This window comes from Musa acuminata, chromosome BXJ2-2, assembly GCF_036884655.1.
Source record: "Musa acuminata AAA Group cultivar baxijiao chromosome BXJ2-2, Cavendish_Baxijiao_AAA, whole genome shotgun sequence".
In the NCBI taxonomy this organism is placed as follows: domain Eukaryota; kingdom Viridiplantae; phylum Streptophyta; class Magnoliopsida; order Zingiberales; family Musaceae; genus Musa; species Musa acuminata.
This window is the reverse complement of record NC_088339.1, coordinates 22,582,022-22,598,598: the sequence shown is the minus strand read 5'-3', so window position 1 is coordinate 22,598,598 and position 16,577 is coordinate 22,582,022. Positions and strand designations below refer to the sequence as shown.

At 30.3% G+C, this 16,577-nt stretch overlaps 1 protein-coding gene across 2 annotated transcripts; it reads left to right on the top strand.

The window, feature by feature from the left end:
* Nucleotides 1-10,556: 10,556 nt before the first annotated feature.
* LOC135605381 (bet1-like SNARE 1-1) lies at nucleotides 10,557-15,146 on the top strand. Of its 2 annotated transcripts, none has more exons than XM_065095406.1 (6): nucleotides 10,557-10,694; nucleotides 10,984-11,056; nucleotides 12,936-13,083; nucleotides 14,479-14,535; nucleotides 14,660-14,719; nucleotides 14,797-15,146. In XM_065095406.1, exons 2-6 carry the CDS (start codon nucleotides 11,043-11,045, stop codon nucleotides 14,884-14,886), a joined length of 369 nt encoding a protein of 122 aa, XP_064951478.1. In that variant the 5' UTR covers nucleotides 10,557-10,694; nucleotides 10,984-11,042; the 3' UTR covers nucleotides 14,887-15,146. The 2 variants fall into 2 exon arrangements, with proteins under 2 accessions (XP_064951478.1, XP_064951479.1); XM_065095407.1 differs by having other exon boundaries at nucleotides 10,562-10,694; nucleotides 10,978-11,056.
* The last annotated feature ends 1,431 nt before the right edge of the window (nucleotides 15,147-16,577 follow it).

Sequence of the window (16,577 nt, the reverse complement as noted above, 5' to 3'; positions counted from 1 at the left end):
TAACCCACAGATAACGCACCCAAGGTTTGTAACTGTGGCCAATCAAAACCTTGCTTGGACTTGTTGTTCCTACAAGCTAATGGTAAACTTCAACGAGTTCCAACATTTGAAATTGGATGTGCCTAATCGAATAAAGGACTAACTATTCCGAAGAAGACAACATTGGAGCACGAGATCCAATCAACAGATAGCAAAAGATTACACAGAACTACCCCAAATTCTGTGGCGATCAAGAAACTAAGCTGATGCCCAATCATGGTATTCTTTCAACTGTAGAAAAAATATTTTCATGACTATATTATGATTATTGTATAGTTCGAGACTAGTTGATTCGGCAGGTGAGTTGTTACACACTCCTTAGCAGATTTCGACTTTCATAGCCATCGTCCTATTGTCTTAATCGATCAACACCCTTTGTGGTGTCTGGGTTAGCGCGCAGTTGGACACCGTAGTCCGGCTTCCGGTTCATCCCGCATCAGTTCTGCTTATAAAAAATGACCCACTTGGATATATAAAATTAAGGAGAAATGAGCTTATGCTTTTTTTTTTTTTTATCCGTTGTTACTTAATACTCACCACAAATACATCAAAAATTATAAATTCATTACTTAAGAATATTCGTGACTTATCTATTATCTTTATGATTGAAATAACTAGAAAGAAGATTGTAAAAATTTAATAATTAAAAATCAACACTGACAATTATCATTGAGGATCAACTTACCAAGGCGAAGGATTTCTCATACTTATTGAATTAGAAGTGTAGACATCCTCTAAGATAGTTATAGTGGATTTGGAGAAAAGAAATTGTTCATGTTGGCATTTTGATATTTTGAAAATTCTATGTTCTCATACTATATCTACTATTGGATACAAGAATGGTAATCCATATTCATTTTGTGAAGATTATTATAGACCTAACATCTACAAGAAAATCTACAAATGATAAAATATATCCTACAACAAGCAAATAGCATTAAATACAACGAGAATTTGATTATATCTTATTACCTTTGAGAAGCATATTATATGCTGGCAGTAGAAAAAAAAGTAAAATTTGAATTGACACATACTGATAAGAAAAAGAATAAATATTTAAGATGCCAATAATTTAGATATAATCATCGATTATATAAATTTTTACCTATATCATGAGCCTGAGGGCATTGATATTCTAGTGAATATCAATTGAGTTGCATTTTAAACCAGCTTACTGAAATTTAATTTCAGTGGCTTATACAATTGTAATGTGATATGTCTTAATATCTTCTAATTATTTGGTTGTCCAAAATTGAAGAAAATTCTATAGCAAGTATAAGTTTTAGTAGATTCTCTATTTTACAATACATGCTCTGTTTTACATGTTGAAAAAAAAAATTGAGATTAAGTTTTGGGGACCAAATTTTTACCAAATGTTTTGGACTAATTTAAAATCTCATATTAAAAAAAAAATTGCATGCATCCATGATATTTCGATGGAAATAAAAAAATACTTGGAGAAATGTGTATATGATGAATAATTTTAAAAAATATCAAAAACATTTTAAAATAAAAAAAGATGCATATGTCCATCTAAGACAAATCCAAAGCTTTTATAAAAAAATTAGATGATTTGAACTAGTCTTGGGATATGATAAATTATTTTTGAATTGACCTAAAACAATGTATCATATATTATAAAATATTTTTTTTAATCCCAAATTTTTATCATAGCTTGTGAATGTATTTAGAAGATTAAATGTCAAAAATATTTTGCATGTGTCCCTGATATGTCAATGGAAATGGAAAAATCTTTGAGAAAATTAGAAATTGACATAATGTGCAAATGGTGAGTAATTCAAAAAAAAAATCAAAATAATTCTCTAAAATAGAATAACAGTAATATGTGTTCATCAAGGACAAATTCAAAGTTTCCATGAAAATTTTAGATGATTTGCACCATATGCCATACACTACATTTTGAGTTAATCCCAAAATAGTGTATCACATATTATGAAATATTTTTGTGAATCAAATTTTTTCATCATTTTTTGATATTTTTAGAAGTTTAAATGTAAAAAAAAAAAAGTATCCATGATTTTTTGGTGAAACTAGAAAAAACATGGAGAAAATTAGAAAATTACACACTATGTAGATGCTGAACAATTAAAAAAGATAAAAATTCTCTAAAAAAATAATAATAATCACATATGTCCATCTCAAATAAATCCAAAACTTTCATGAAAATTTTATATGATTTGAATTTATTCCAAAAACAGTACATCGCATATTAGGAATTTTTTTTAGACCAAGTGTTTTTCATGATTTTTTTGATATATTCAGAACCTTAAATGCTAAAAAACATTATAGTGGCACGCTGTGGCATATGTCCATATGGGACAAATATAAAACTTTTATGAAAATTTTAGATGATTTGGATAATTCGTTTTATGCAATACACTGTTTTCTTAATTGATCCCAAAAATAATATATCGCATATTAGGAAATATTTTTATGGACTAATTTTTTTAATGATTTTTAAATATATTTAGAAGCTCAAATATAAAAAAAACATTGCATGTATCCATGATTTTTTTTTAATGAAAATGGAAAAAAAATCAAATAAAATTAAAAGATAACACATTAAGCATATGCTGAGTAATTTTAAAAAAAAATAGAAAAAAAATCTAAAATAGTATAACATTGACATATGTCCATATGGGAAATCCAAAGTCTTCATGAAAATTTCAAATGATTTAGACTAGTCTTTACATGTGATAAACTAAAAAATATTTTTTGGACTAAGTTTTTGTTATAGTTTTAGACATATTTAGAAGCTCAAATATCAAAAAATTACATGTATCCATTATTTTTTAGTGTGAATGAAAAAAAAAAAGAATAAAATTAGAAAATGACATACTATGCAATGCTGAGTAATTCAAAAAAATTTAAAATAGCAAAATAGTGACATATGTCCATATGGGACAAATCCAATGCTTTCATGAAAATTTTAGATGACTTGGCTTAGTCGCGATATATTATTTTTTGAATTAATCCCAAAAATAGTATACCACATATTAGAAAAATATTTTCAAACCCAAATTTTTAACACAACTTGTGGCAGAAGTTGGAATGTTAAAATATATTGCATATGTCCATGATATTTCAATGGAAATATAAAAAACTTTGAGAAAATTAGAAAGTAGGTTGAATAATTTAAAAATATCAAAAATTCTCTAAAATAGTAAAATAATGACATATGTCCAACTGTGATAAATCCAAAGATTTCATAAAAAAATTCAGATGATTTGAGCTAGTCTTGGTATGTGATACACTATTTTTAAATTAACCTTAAAAATAATATATTGTATATTAGAAATTTTTTTTCATGATTTTTCTGACTTATATAGATGCTCAAATATTAAAAAACATTGCATGTATCCATGATTTTTTGTTGCAAATGGAAAAAAAGGAAAATGGCACACTTTGCAAATGCTGAGTAATTCAGAAAATTATTGAAAAATTCTCTAAATGGCGTTAATTCTCTAAATTTGCATATGTTCATATGGGATAAATCTAAAGTTTTCATTAAATTTCAAACAATTTGGATTAGTCCTAATATACGATATACTATTTTTTGAATTAACGCCAAAAAATTATATCACATATTAGAAAATAATTTTAAACCAAGTTTTTTTCATGATTTTTTTACATATTTAAAAGCTCAAATATCAACAAACATTGCATGTATTCACAATTTTTCAGTGGAAATGGAAAACAAAACTTGAATAAAATTGAAAAGTAGCACACTATGCATATTCTGAGTAATTTAAAAATAATCAAAAAAATTTCTAAAGTAGCAAAACAGTGACATATGTTCATATGGGATAATCAAAAAGCTTTTATAAAAACTTCAGATGATTTGAATCAATCCTAATATACGATATATTATTTTTAAATTAGTGTATCGTATATTAGGAAATATTTTTTAATCAATTTTTTATATATTTTTTGACATATTTAGAAGCTCAAATGTTAAAAAAATATTACATGTATGCATCATTTTTTGATGCAAATGAAAAAACTTAGAGAAAATACAAAATGACACACTGTGCATATGCTGAGTAAATAAATAAAATAAAATAAAAAATTTATCAAAGTCAATCTTAGTGTCATTCCAAAGCTTTCATGAAATGTCAATGATTTGAAACAGTCCTAGGATGCAATATATTGTTTTTTAATTGACCTTAATGCAATATATTATTTTTGAATTGACCTTAAAAATAGTGTATTACATCAATTTTTGTCATGGTTATCTGATATATTTAATAGCTCAAATATCAAAAAAATATTGCAAGTACCGTAGCTTTTCAGTAGAAATAAAAAAAATTGAAGAAAATTAGACTATGACACATTGTTCTGATGGTGAATAATTCAAAAAATTATTGAAAATTTTATCTAAAATAGAAAACATGTTATACAAGTCTATCTTAGTGCCATTTCAATAATTCATAAGATCTAAATTCATTTTTACTAGTCCTCATATGCAATATATTGTTTTTGAATTGATCCTAAACATAATGTATCATATATTAAAGAAATGCTTTGTTTTTCAACAACATTTTGTCATACACATAGAGATACCTATTAGAGAAATGCTATGTAATGTCTTAAAAAATATTCTGTTATCACAATTTAGTACAAAGTAGCATACAAAATTTCAGGGAACCATATTCTCCAAAAAAAAAAAGATTTATATGTATAATTTTGGATCAGTCATAACCATTTAAAAGGTGATTTGTATAATTTTAGAGATCACAAAAGTCTTTCATACAAAGTAGCACTTGCAATTTGTAGACGATATGCCTTCATCTTTAACTTGAGAATGTGTAAACATAATATCCAAAAAAAAATAAATGCTCGCACAATCTTTCTAGAATATACAAAGGTTATTAATTATATAATTAATCAATAATAAAATATTTATGAAAATTTAGAATCTTCAAAATTGATAACTTATGATACAATTTGCTTCGAATATTATATATTTTGGTAAATCCATCCTTATGATTTGATGACTGGGGCAATTCGAGGATGCAATAATTCTATATTGGTATCACTCATATTCTTCGATGAACTATAACATTGAAAATATAATTTATTAAATATATTTATCAAAATAAAAATAATTAAAAATAATCTGTTAAACCATCACTATCTTCTAATTCTTTGTATTTTATTTTCTAAATTGTATATTGAACTGTAATACTCCTAAATATTGTTTTTGAATTGACCTTAATGAAATATATTATTTTTGAATTGACCTTAAAAATAGTGTATTACATCAATTTTTGTCATGGTTATCTGATATATTTAATAGCTCAAATATCAAAAAAATATTGCAAGTACCGTAGCTTTTCAGTAGAAATAAAAAAAATTGAAGAAAATTAGACTATGACACATTGTTCTGATGGTGAATAATTCAAAAAATTATTGAAAATTTTATCTAAAATAGAAAACATGTTATACAAGTCTATCTTAGTGCCATTTCAATAATTCATAAGATCTAAATTCATTTTTACTAGTCCTCATATGCAATATATTGTTTTTGAATTGATCCTAAACATAATGTATCATATATTAAAGAAATGCTTTGTTTTTCAACAACATTTTGTCATACACATAGAGATACCTATTAGAGAAATGCTATGTAATGTCTTAAAAAATATTCTGTTATCACAATTTAGTACAAAGTAGCATACAAAATTTCAGGGAACCATATTCTCCAAAAAAAAAAAGATTTATATGTATAATTTTGGATCAGTCATAACCATTTAAAAGGTGATTTGTATAATTTTAGAGATCACAAAAGTCTTTCATACAAAGTAGCACTTGCAATTTGTAGACGATATGCCTTCATCTTTAACTTGAGAATGTGTAAACATAATATCCAAAAAAAAATAAATGCTCGCACAATCTTTCTAGAATATACAAAGGTTATTAATTATATAATTAATCAATAATAAAATATTTATGAAAATTTAGAATCTTCAAAATTGATAACTTATGATACAATTTGCTTCGAATATTATATATTTTGGTAAATCCATCCTTATGATTTGATGACTGGGGCAATTCGAGGATGCAATAATTCTATATTGGTATCACTCATATTCTTCGATGAACTATAACATTGAAAATATAATTTATTAAATTTATTTATCAAAATAAAAATAATTAAAAAGAATCTGTTAAACCATCACTATCTTCTAATTCTTTGTATTTTATTTTCTAAATTGTATATTGAACTGTAATACTCCTAAATTTTGTTAGGTACATTAACAACCAAAAAGTACCAATGTTCTAATTTCTTATTATGTAATGACATAAAAATATATTTAATTGGCCCTCTTGTTGTTTTGTCTGAATAATTGACGATCATATACTTTAAAATATTTCTAAAATAATATCACTAATTTCAATAGTATAGGATTTCTAAAAATCCTATATTAAATAAGAAAATTGTTGAAAATCTTGAATGCATATGTACCTTGATTTTTTGAATATATTACTATCTACGATACATAAGATTATAATGACACCCAAGCCTTCGGAATTAAGAACATTAGCATATGTATCTATTGTATCTCCATGTACCATATTGTTAAAATCTATTACAATATAATTAGCAAACAAATGGAACACTTATTACAGACAATCAAGATATAAGTAAAAATTATATGTAACTCAGGACAATGACTAACTAACATAAGATTAAGATTAATGTCGCTTCATCGACTTCACTTTTCAAGATAAAAATAATTCAATTTAGGCATCCACTTTCTTTTCTTATAAAAATTATTATGCACTTACTTTGGATATTGTGGCTATCTGCTTGTTGTAGACAATCTTACAATTATAAATCTGATTTTGGGATAACATACTTTATCAGATGATATTTTTTATATCATTTTATTATTTATTATTTAATATAATGTGAGAATAGATTGTTTTTATAATCTTGAAGATTCTACTTCAGTTGATGACTTAAAGCATGGGATGTGCTCACAAAATCACCTATATCAAAAACTATAGTAATTTATAAACTATATACGCCTATGTAACTTACTTGTAATACAAGTAGGTAGGCAACCTTTTAAATAGCTGACTAGATATTCGTTTCACTTGAATATCTACGTTCTATCCTATTATTAGAATTCTTTTAAAAATAAATGAATGAACTATAACCACTTATTCAAAATTTTAAGATTGTCAATGGTTGATATTAATAACCACTATAATGTATAGTTATTTTGATAAAATAATATACATGCAAATACATCTGATAAAAATCTATCACTAATTTCTCACCTTCATATGCATGTAATGCTATCATCCATCTTTCTAAATCCCTATGGATTGACCCTTCATATAAAAAAAAACTTTCTTATGAAATATTCAAAAGATCCAAATGCCTTTAGATCAACGATTTCTATAGTATTTAATAGATTAAGAAGAAGAGATATATCTGTCACCGAAAATGATAGTTCGACTCAATTCAACGAAAACTTATCGTTTTCAAACTATTGTCCTATAATTACTTATATTAATCCATGAGATACGACTATATCAAGCATAATTAGGAAATGACTAAATAAAATATTTTTTATAATATTCAAATGATATTACTTTCATGATAATAAGACTAATTTTTCTGATTATATTTGAAAGATGTGCTAAGAATGTGACAAAAATGATTCGTTTTGCCCAAAAACCAAGAAGAGATTTTTGACATCTCTTCGTCATCGAAATGACTTAATTGCTAAAAATAAAATAAATTAATTAATAATTATAATTTAAATGAAACTAATTATAAATGACTGTAAACAAAACATGCCTTGTGTCAATATTCTTGCAATTGGATTTTGAATTTATATGTATATAATAAATGCTGGATGACATGATTAATTCATGGTTAAAGCCAAAAGGTATTAGAGTTGATAATTTAATGAAAATTTTTCTAAATTAATAAGCAGTTGGTGACATGATTATTGTTCAGATGATGAAAATTTTAAATAAAATATGGAAATAGAAAACATTGTATGGATACATATTAATTCAGTGGAAATAGAAAAGACCAGGAGAAAATAGAAAAAATTGCACACTGTTCAGATATTAAAAAAAATAAAAAAATTTGTTTAGATAAATAATTCCATATTTCCATATCTTAGACCAATTTAAAGCTTTCATAAAATTTTCGAATGATGTGGACCAACCATGCGATACATTGTTTTTGGTCTAACCCCAAAAATAGTATAATATCATGTACCATATATTTTCTTCATAATTTTTTTTATTATAGGTTGTCCACCTATTTAAAAGGTCAAGTATCAAAAAAACATTATATGGATCCATCTTAATTAAGTGCAAATAAAAAACACAAGGAGAAAAATATGAAAATGACAACACACTTTTCAAATGATAAAAACAATTAAAAAAAATCGATTAATTAATGAAACAATGACATATGTCCATCTGGGTCTAATTCAAAATTTTCATGAAATGTGTATGCGATATATTATTTTTGGTCTCACATAAAAATAATGTATCATACACAAGGACATATTTTCTGTACAAATTTTTTACCATAGGTTGTCCACCTATCTAGAAGGTCAAATATTAGAAAACTTTGCATGGATCTATCTATCTTAATTCACAAATAGAAAAAAACATGAAAAATAAATAAAAAAATGACATACTGTTTCATATGTTGAAAAAAATAAAAAGAAATTCTCTTAATTAGAAAAACAATGACATATGTCCATATGGGTCTAGTTCAAAAAAGCTTTTATGAAATTTTTAAATAATTTGGATCAATCCTAATATACGATAAATTAATTTTAGTCTGTACCCAAAAAAATAATGTATTGTATATCAAAACTTATATTTTAGAAGGTCAAATGCTAGAAAATATTACATGAATCTATCTTAATTCTATGAAACTAAAAAATAAGAAGAAAATGAAAAAATTACACGCTCTTCAAATACTTAAAAATTTAGAAAAAAAAATAAAAATTCTCTAAAATTTTAAAAAATAGATAGAAGTTAATAGTTATAATTGATCAAATTATTTTTATCAAGTAATTCATAGTCACTATTTTATAGCTGTTAACAACATACAGTATCCTTGAAAAATTATTTTACAAGAATCAATATGTCCATGTTCAAATGGTTCTTAACTATAGCCCTTAATATAATCAATTCATAGCCCAATATTTCTTTTATACAAAATAATGCTCAAAATATTTCACAAAGTTCGGTATACTAAATGTTGGTGTAAACAACTTTAAGCCGTGGCCTTGGGGTCGATGCGACTTGGTTCGGGATCTTCCTGGGACGACCCTTGAGACTGCAGAAGACCGACTGCGGTGGTCCGATCGTGAAGGGGTCACCATTTCCTCCGGGAGGGGGCTTCTCGCCTAGGCATTTAGTGGGAGGCCTCTGTCTTCGCACTTGCACACAGGTCGGGTCGGGAGAGCTCGCCCTGACCCCTCCGACGGTCAAGTTAGTTGATGGTCATAGGAGTTTTTTGTCTTTTTTTTTTCTTTTCTCCTCCTCTTCCTCTGATGAACGCGAGAATATTTATAGGGGAGGTTACCGTTGCCTGATGTGCCCGCTTGCAGGGGGTAGGATCATACTCCTGGTAGCATCTGACACCGATTGGTGTGGCATGAAGGATCGGGCTCGCACAGGATATTAATGTGTCTTGATCGGCATTCCGATCCGTGTTGACCAGGTGCTGTCAGGTTAACAGAGGCGCGTGACGTCATCTGGGATAGCTGACGTCAATCCGAGTCTTATCGCCATTATTACCCTCATCACTAAATATCAATACAAAATAACTCCAGAAGATTGTTTACAAAAAAAAATGGAGACATACCAAAACAATGATCGAAATTTATTAGCAGAAGAGGAGATATACCTAATCGAACCCTAGAAAATGTAAGAAATCTGATGGAAATGGAAGAAACTTTACACTGTCAATAGTGATAGAAATAGAAGAAATGTTGGTTCAATCATATTCTTAAACTAATAATCATATCTTTTAGTTGGGTTAAGTTTATGAAATAAGCTTTCGATCGAAACTTAATCTAATCGTGCCAGTTTTCTTAATTATATCATAAAGATTATTATTCATCAATACAATTCAAAATTTTCTATTCACTTTTCGTTTGGAATATCATCATTTTGTATTTTCAAAATACATATATACAATATAAATTCTATTGGTTTGATCATTCATCGGGAAATTATCAGCAACAACACCAAAAGATCAACAACATTTATTTAAAGTATATCTCAGTATATTATTTATATTTAAACAAAATAAGCCCAAGTAGTATCCTCCTCATTTAGATCCGTATCCAGAGGTGCCCGAATTCGGGCTTGGATCCACATTCGAATAAGATCCGAATATGACACAGTTGTCGGTCGATCGATACGGACAAACGATCTCGCTTCACGATTCGTGCAGAGGCATGATTCATCATTCGGATCCGCGCAGGACCCTGTGGACGGTAGGATTTCTATCCCTATGGGGCCGAATGACCGCAATAATGCTTAGCTGGGAACCGTCGAAAAGACTCCTCTCCTTCGACCCGAAGCCACTCGTGAAGGAATCCTGCCGACGAATTTGGCTGCGAGATCGGAGTGAGGTTGTTCTCTCGGTTACAGTTCTTGTTATCATGATGAATCGATTGATCTATCGGATTGAGGAATCGATCTACGGTTTCCTTGGGTTGCTGGAGATCCGAAAAATTTCTCGCTTTGCTGGGATTGTTGGGTTGAAATTGATTGGATCTCCGTGATTCTGTTAATATTTTTCCGTTTTGTTCTGAGATTAGACTCCTTTTCCGATCTATTTCTTTTGGTTTGTTTGGATCTCTGTCTGGATTTGATATTACGTGCTCCACTAACAAAAACGTTGCATCGGGCAAGGAAAAGAATTGCGAGGAAAAGGCAGCGGAAGTAGAAATTTCCAGTTTTTTTTTTCTGAAGCAGCCATGAATTCGAGGAGGTCAGTTCCGATCTTCTTCTTTCTGTGGAAATTATTGACTGAAACATTTTATTTTTGTTGTCGTTTTTATTATGCAAAAATGAACGATGTTTATTTTACTACTTATCTTTCCACTGTGCATACTTTTGTTCTACTAATGTCACAGCTATTGGGTTAGGATTCCTGAATGATAGTTAGCTCTATCCTCATATCGAACCTTTCTTTTTGCCCTTTTACTGTTTCCCGTGCAAGTGTTCTTCCGTTATTATAGGTAGATATTTTGATGATTTTTCAATGCTAGAGATCTAGATCAAACAAAATATGAATTATATGAATATAAGATTTCCAATGATCATCTTATTAACTTCACTCTTTGTCCATTACATTATCAAATTAAGATTTGGAATTGAGAGGTCTGTTGGTGGGCTCTGTAATTTAGGCTGTCAACGGAGAGGTCTGTTGGATTCCTAGGGTTGGCAACTAAATAACGTGCTTTCCCTTTGTTGCTGTCGCTTTGCCTTGTGAATGTTACCCTTCACAAGTAGACAAAGTCTCTTAGTAGTTGTTTGCCATTGCAAAGCCATCTCTGTCGCCTTTATAATTAATTGAATATTTAAGTTTTATCTGACGGTGCTATGAGGTTGACTAGACATAGAAAAATGGTAGTTGAAGGTGCCTTTGGCCCCGCATGATATCTAGTGTGTGCAAGAAAAAATGAGGTGATCATATTTGGTCTATTTTTATGGATGATCCCTTGTAAGGTTTCCGTAATGCATCATGGAGGATATGAGATCAGAAAATGTAGGTAGCCCTTTTGCATGGAGAGGTAAGACTATGAGCATTTGACCCATCCTTTGCCCTCTTTCTCTCCTATATGATTTGTTTACTTGTGTTAAACTTTTAGTGGCAAATTTGTTGAATTGGTAATTAACATATTAGAAATTGTGACCATGTAGCATGCTGGTGGATGTGCTTATCTTTTCTATTTATTTCAAGAATGTGGCTGATCCGAGTTACCTTAGGTCCATTGTAAATGCCATTATGGGTATGCTTTAACATCTTATAACTAGTATTTGGGAGCCTTGTTTTAACAAAAATATAGAAAGATGAGTCCTTGTTGTTGGCTCTTTGGACTAGAAGGAAATCTTGTAAACTAGGAAAGATATGAAATCTTATAGAGGTACCTGCGAGATTTCTTCATTCCCATCTCATTATTTCAACATCTAGGGTTAATGTTTTACCTTAAATTACCTTTTCCTAGCTCCACATATCTCATAGACCATGTATTATCTGCATTTAATATGCAAGGAGCTGCTTCTGCTGGATGCCTTTTGTCTATATAATATTAAGTGAAAGAGGCAAGAGAGTATGGTTTCAAATAAAAAGCATAATCCTGAAAATGAGGATTTTTTGTTCTAAAAGTAGAAGCTATTTGATTTTAGCATTCCTTTCCCATGTTGTTATGCTTGTAATTCACTGAGTTGATAACATGTTAAAGAATTATGAAATGTTGAGGTTTCATGGTTGACACTGTTTGAGGGAGTATTCTTTCAGGGTCACTTTCATTTTTGCATTAATATCCTGATATATCTTAATCGCCATTCGTGTCACATATTCTCTTATGAGTAATAGTCATTTATTATTCTGCTAATCATTGAAAAAGATCTTCTGTAAGATGTTACTTCTTGTGTTGGGTGTTGTAAGGTAGTTGGAAACCAGTACATGCATGTTGATGGGTAATGCTGACAATCTGTGTAGAGTAATTGATGAGTGAAGAACAAATGAATAAACTTCAGGCATTCAACTTGAAAGGCATTAAGCTTTACTTAGATACTGAAGTAGCAATGTTTTCTGCACAATGATGTTATATCTACCTATAATGATATTTTACTTACTACAGGGACCATCGCAGCAATAGAGCTGCTCTTTTTGATGGCATTGAAGAAGGTGGGATTCGAGCTTCAGCATACTCTTCTCATGAAATTCATGAGCATGACAATGATCTAGCCATTGAAGGGCTGCAAGACAGAGTCAACATTCTGAAGAGGGTAACTATAAAATGACAAATGACTGCAACATTTCAGTTCTCTCTGATTCTTTGACAAACCTGTGATGAGTAAATTGGGAATTCATTTTAATTTGCTAGTTCTCACACATGCTAGGAGCTTGAAAATGAGAGGGATATATGGGAGTGTAGAGTCCCAAGGACATTGGGAAACAACATGGACCATCCTATCCTCTCTTCCATTATAAGGATGTATATGGATATACATATAAATCTATTATCATGCTTTATCCCAGTAGAATTTAGCATATGCTAGGTATGATGCTACTCAATCTGTTTTACATCAATAGATGTCAGATGGGTTGCTGTTACATTGAGGTGAAGTGATGGCGGGGAACTCCTAAAGGTTTGGTTTCCTTCCCACCGATTAATGGAGGACAAGACTGATTGATAAATTTTGATGTGGCTTAGCTTGACTGCGGTTGTCGCATAACAGGAACTGGAAGAATAGCAAACAAGCACACAACTAAAAATGGGAATATTAGCTGTCACTAGTGGGTGCTGTCACTAGTGGGTGATGGTTTTGATTATATATATATACATATGTATATATATATATATATATGTACATATGTATGTATATATAAATATATATATATATATATATATGTACATATACATATGTACATATACATATATATATATATATATATATATATGTATATATATATATGTACATATGTATATATGTACATATGTATATATGTATGTATATATATGTACATATGTATTTATATATGTACATATGTATTTATATATGTACATATGTATTTATGTATGTATGTACATATGTATGTATGTATGTATGTATGTATGTATGTATATATATGTACATATGTATGTATATATTTGCTTTGATCTCTTAGGCTGGATGAACAATCTTTCGATAACAAACAGTGCCAAATAGAACAGTGAATATCAATCATCCATTTAGTTGCATCATGCAAATTGGGCTTTTGATCATGAAATGAAGAACTTTACATGCTTTGTTTGTTGGATTATGGATTATTTGAAGCATTCTTTCAGAAATCTTTGATGAAGAAACTATTCTAGAATAGTAGAAATAGCTCATCTTTGGTGGCCAAATTTGTTAGGTAGTTTGTCAGTTTTCTGGATAATTTGTACAACCTGATGCTTTCTTCTTGTCAGGAAAATTCTTTTTCTCGGTTTCCAGTCTTCCCTGTATTTCATGTGAATTTGCTTTTTGACACGGCTAAAAATTCATCTGTACCTGATCAGTCATATCAAAATTCTTCTCCTTGGTGTTTGAAATTCAATTTTCTTAGCTCGTGTGTCCTCAAAGTATGCTGGATAGTCTCTCTTGATGCCTGCTTAATTGTTGGTACAACTTAGAGTATCATTCGATGCTCTTTTACAGTTGACAGGTGACATACATGAAGAGGTTGAAGGCCACAACCGAATGTTGGACCGCATGGTATGTAGTTCTTTACATTAATTTTTTCCTTGCTCCTCTCCTCCCTGTCAACCTCCACGTCTCTTATTATTAGATCTCTATATCATGGTCAATTTCCATCAATATTTATTATTTTTGGTTTCAGGGCAATGATATGGACTCGTCAAGGGGAATCCTTTCTGGAACAATGGATCGCTTCAAGATGGTAAATATATTTGAATTCATTATTTACAGTAACCCTTCTAACTACATGGCTGAGCTTATTGGGGCTTTTCACATTAGGTTTTCGAGACGAAATCAAATCGCAGAATGGCCACCCTTGTGGCATCCTTTGTGGCACTCTTCCTACTCATATATTACTTGACCAAGTAGCAGCCTGAGTTCTCCATTAGATCTTTAGCTTCTTAAGATCATGCTTGTTGTTCCATGTTGGGGTGCTTGCAGCATTATAGTGCTTTGTGTAATGTCTAACCTGCAGAGATGTCACTGTATAGGATCTAAGGTGCTGTTGGCCAGTTTGCTCAGACATGCATACTTTTTATGAATGGTGCTTATTGTTTGCTGTAATTACAATCAACTGTTTATGCTTCTTAATTGTCACATAATAAAGGAACTCGATGAAATTATGAATACGAAGTTGCAACCGATTATTCACAGAATTTTTGTATTCTCAGTTTAAGTTTTGACTTGCAAATAAGTAGTTTTGCAGTTATTTGGCAGTGAAGAATTTGCAAAAAATCATTTAGATGCTTGTTACAACTAATTTTTGAGTCATTTACTCTGGACTGAATCTGTGGTATTATTACACTTGCAAAACACCAAGGAGGGGTGAGCTTGTTATCAAGCAGTTTGATAGCAGTTTTGACATGTTAAGCTAGTCGATATCTTTCCTCCATTCCAGATTTGCTGGATGTGATTTTAATCTCCTAATCTTTTATAAACTCAAATAGGATGAAATTGGGAGAACAATTGCAAAAGAATATAAATTAATTTTTTTTCTTTCTTTCTGGAAAGGGTAATTGATGAAGACAAGTTTTGATCTTTTGATCATAAAATATCTTTGGATGCGACTCGAGCCTTTTAACCTTTAGTAAGTGGGTTTGATATGCTACCATCAGATATTATTTTAGATATAAAAATATATAGATATTATTTTCGGTGGGATTATTTGTATATGAATGTTGGAGTTGTGACGATGGCATCCAACCCTATAATGGATTGGCAAACTGTTGCTTGAACAAGACAGACCCTTTCACTTCTCCTTCACCTCCCTCCTCCCTCCTCCCTCCTCTCATGTGGCTTCGCCAAACTCTCATTTGACTTATCTGCCATAGATCTGAATCTTTGATCCGGTCTTCGGGTTGAGGATTGGTGTTTCTCCATGTGGAAAAGATGCATCTAAAACAAGGATTTGAATCCCCCTCCCAATCACTTTTTCTTTAGATCATCTTTTGGCTCACATTCACCCCCTGCGTGTGCTGCTTACCTGACTTTTCTTTTGGTTTTGTTTGGTTTTGGAAGCTCACGCGCGACCAACCATCAATCAAGTTTGACAAAGCTTAGGTTATCCATTTCATGAAAGCCGTGCCACTCGTATACATACTAGAAAACTAGGGTTCTGACTATTTTATTTCTGGAACAGTGCGACTGTGAATCGAACAACATAGCACGAGAGAATCTCATTGGTTGGGGGAGGTGTCAATTTGATTTTTCATGAAAGCCTTTGCTTGGTTTCATGCCATAGATTATGTGGTTTGTTGAGGAAGCTTAATCTTCTCCAGAGTTGGTAAGTCATAAGATCCATTCATAAGTGAAATTTTGGTTTGCAGTTCAAAGCCGCTCATCTTCTTTGTTATTGGACACTAATGACTGGAATTGCTTGTAGGCTGCTGTAGCTGTAGGGCAGACTTTTGGTTTAATTAATACAGGTAAAGTTGGCAAGTTGGTGGTAATGGTCATATTCTAATGGTTCATGTGTAGGGCTCAGTTGTCAGGTCAATAGTCTGAAGTATGAAACCATGATAACAGGGACTTCCATCATGTAGGGTTGGTTATATGACATA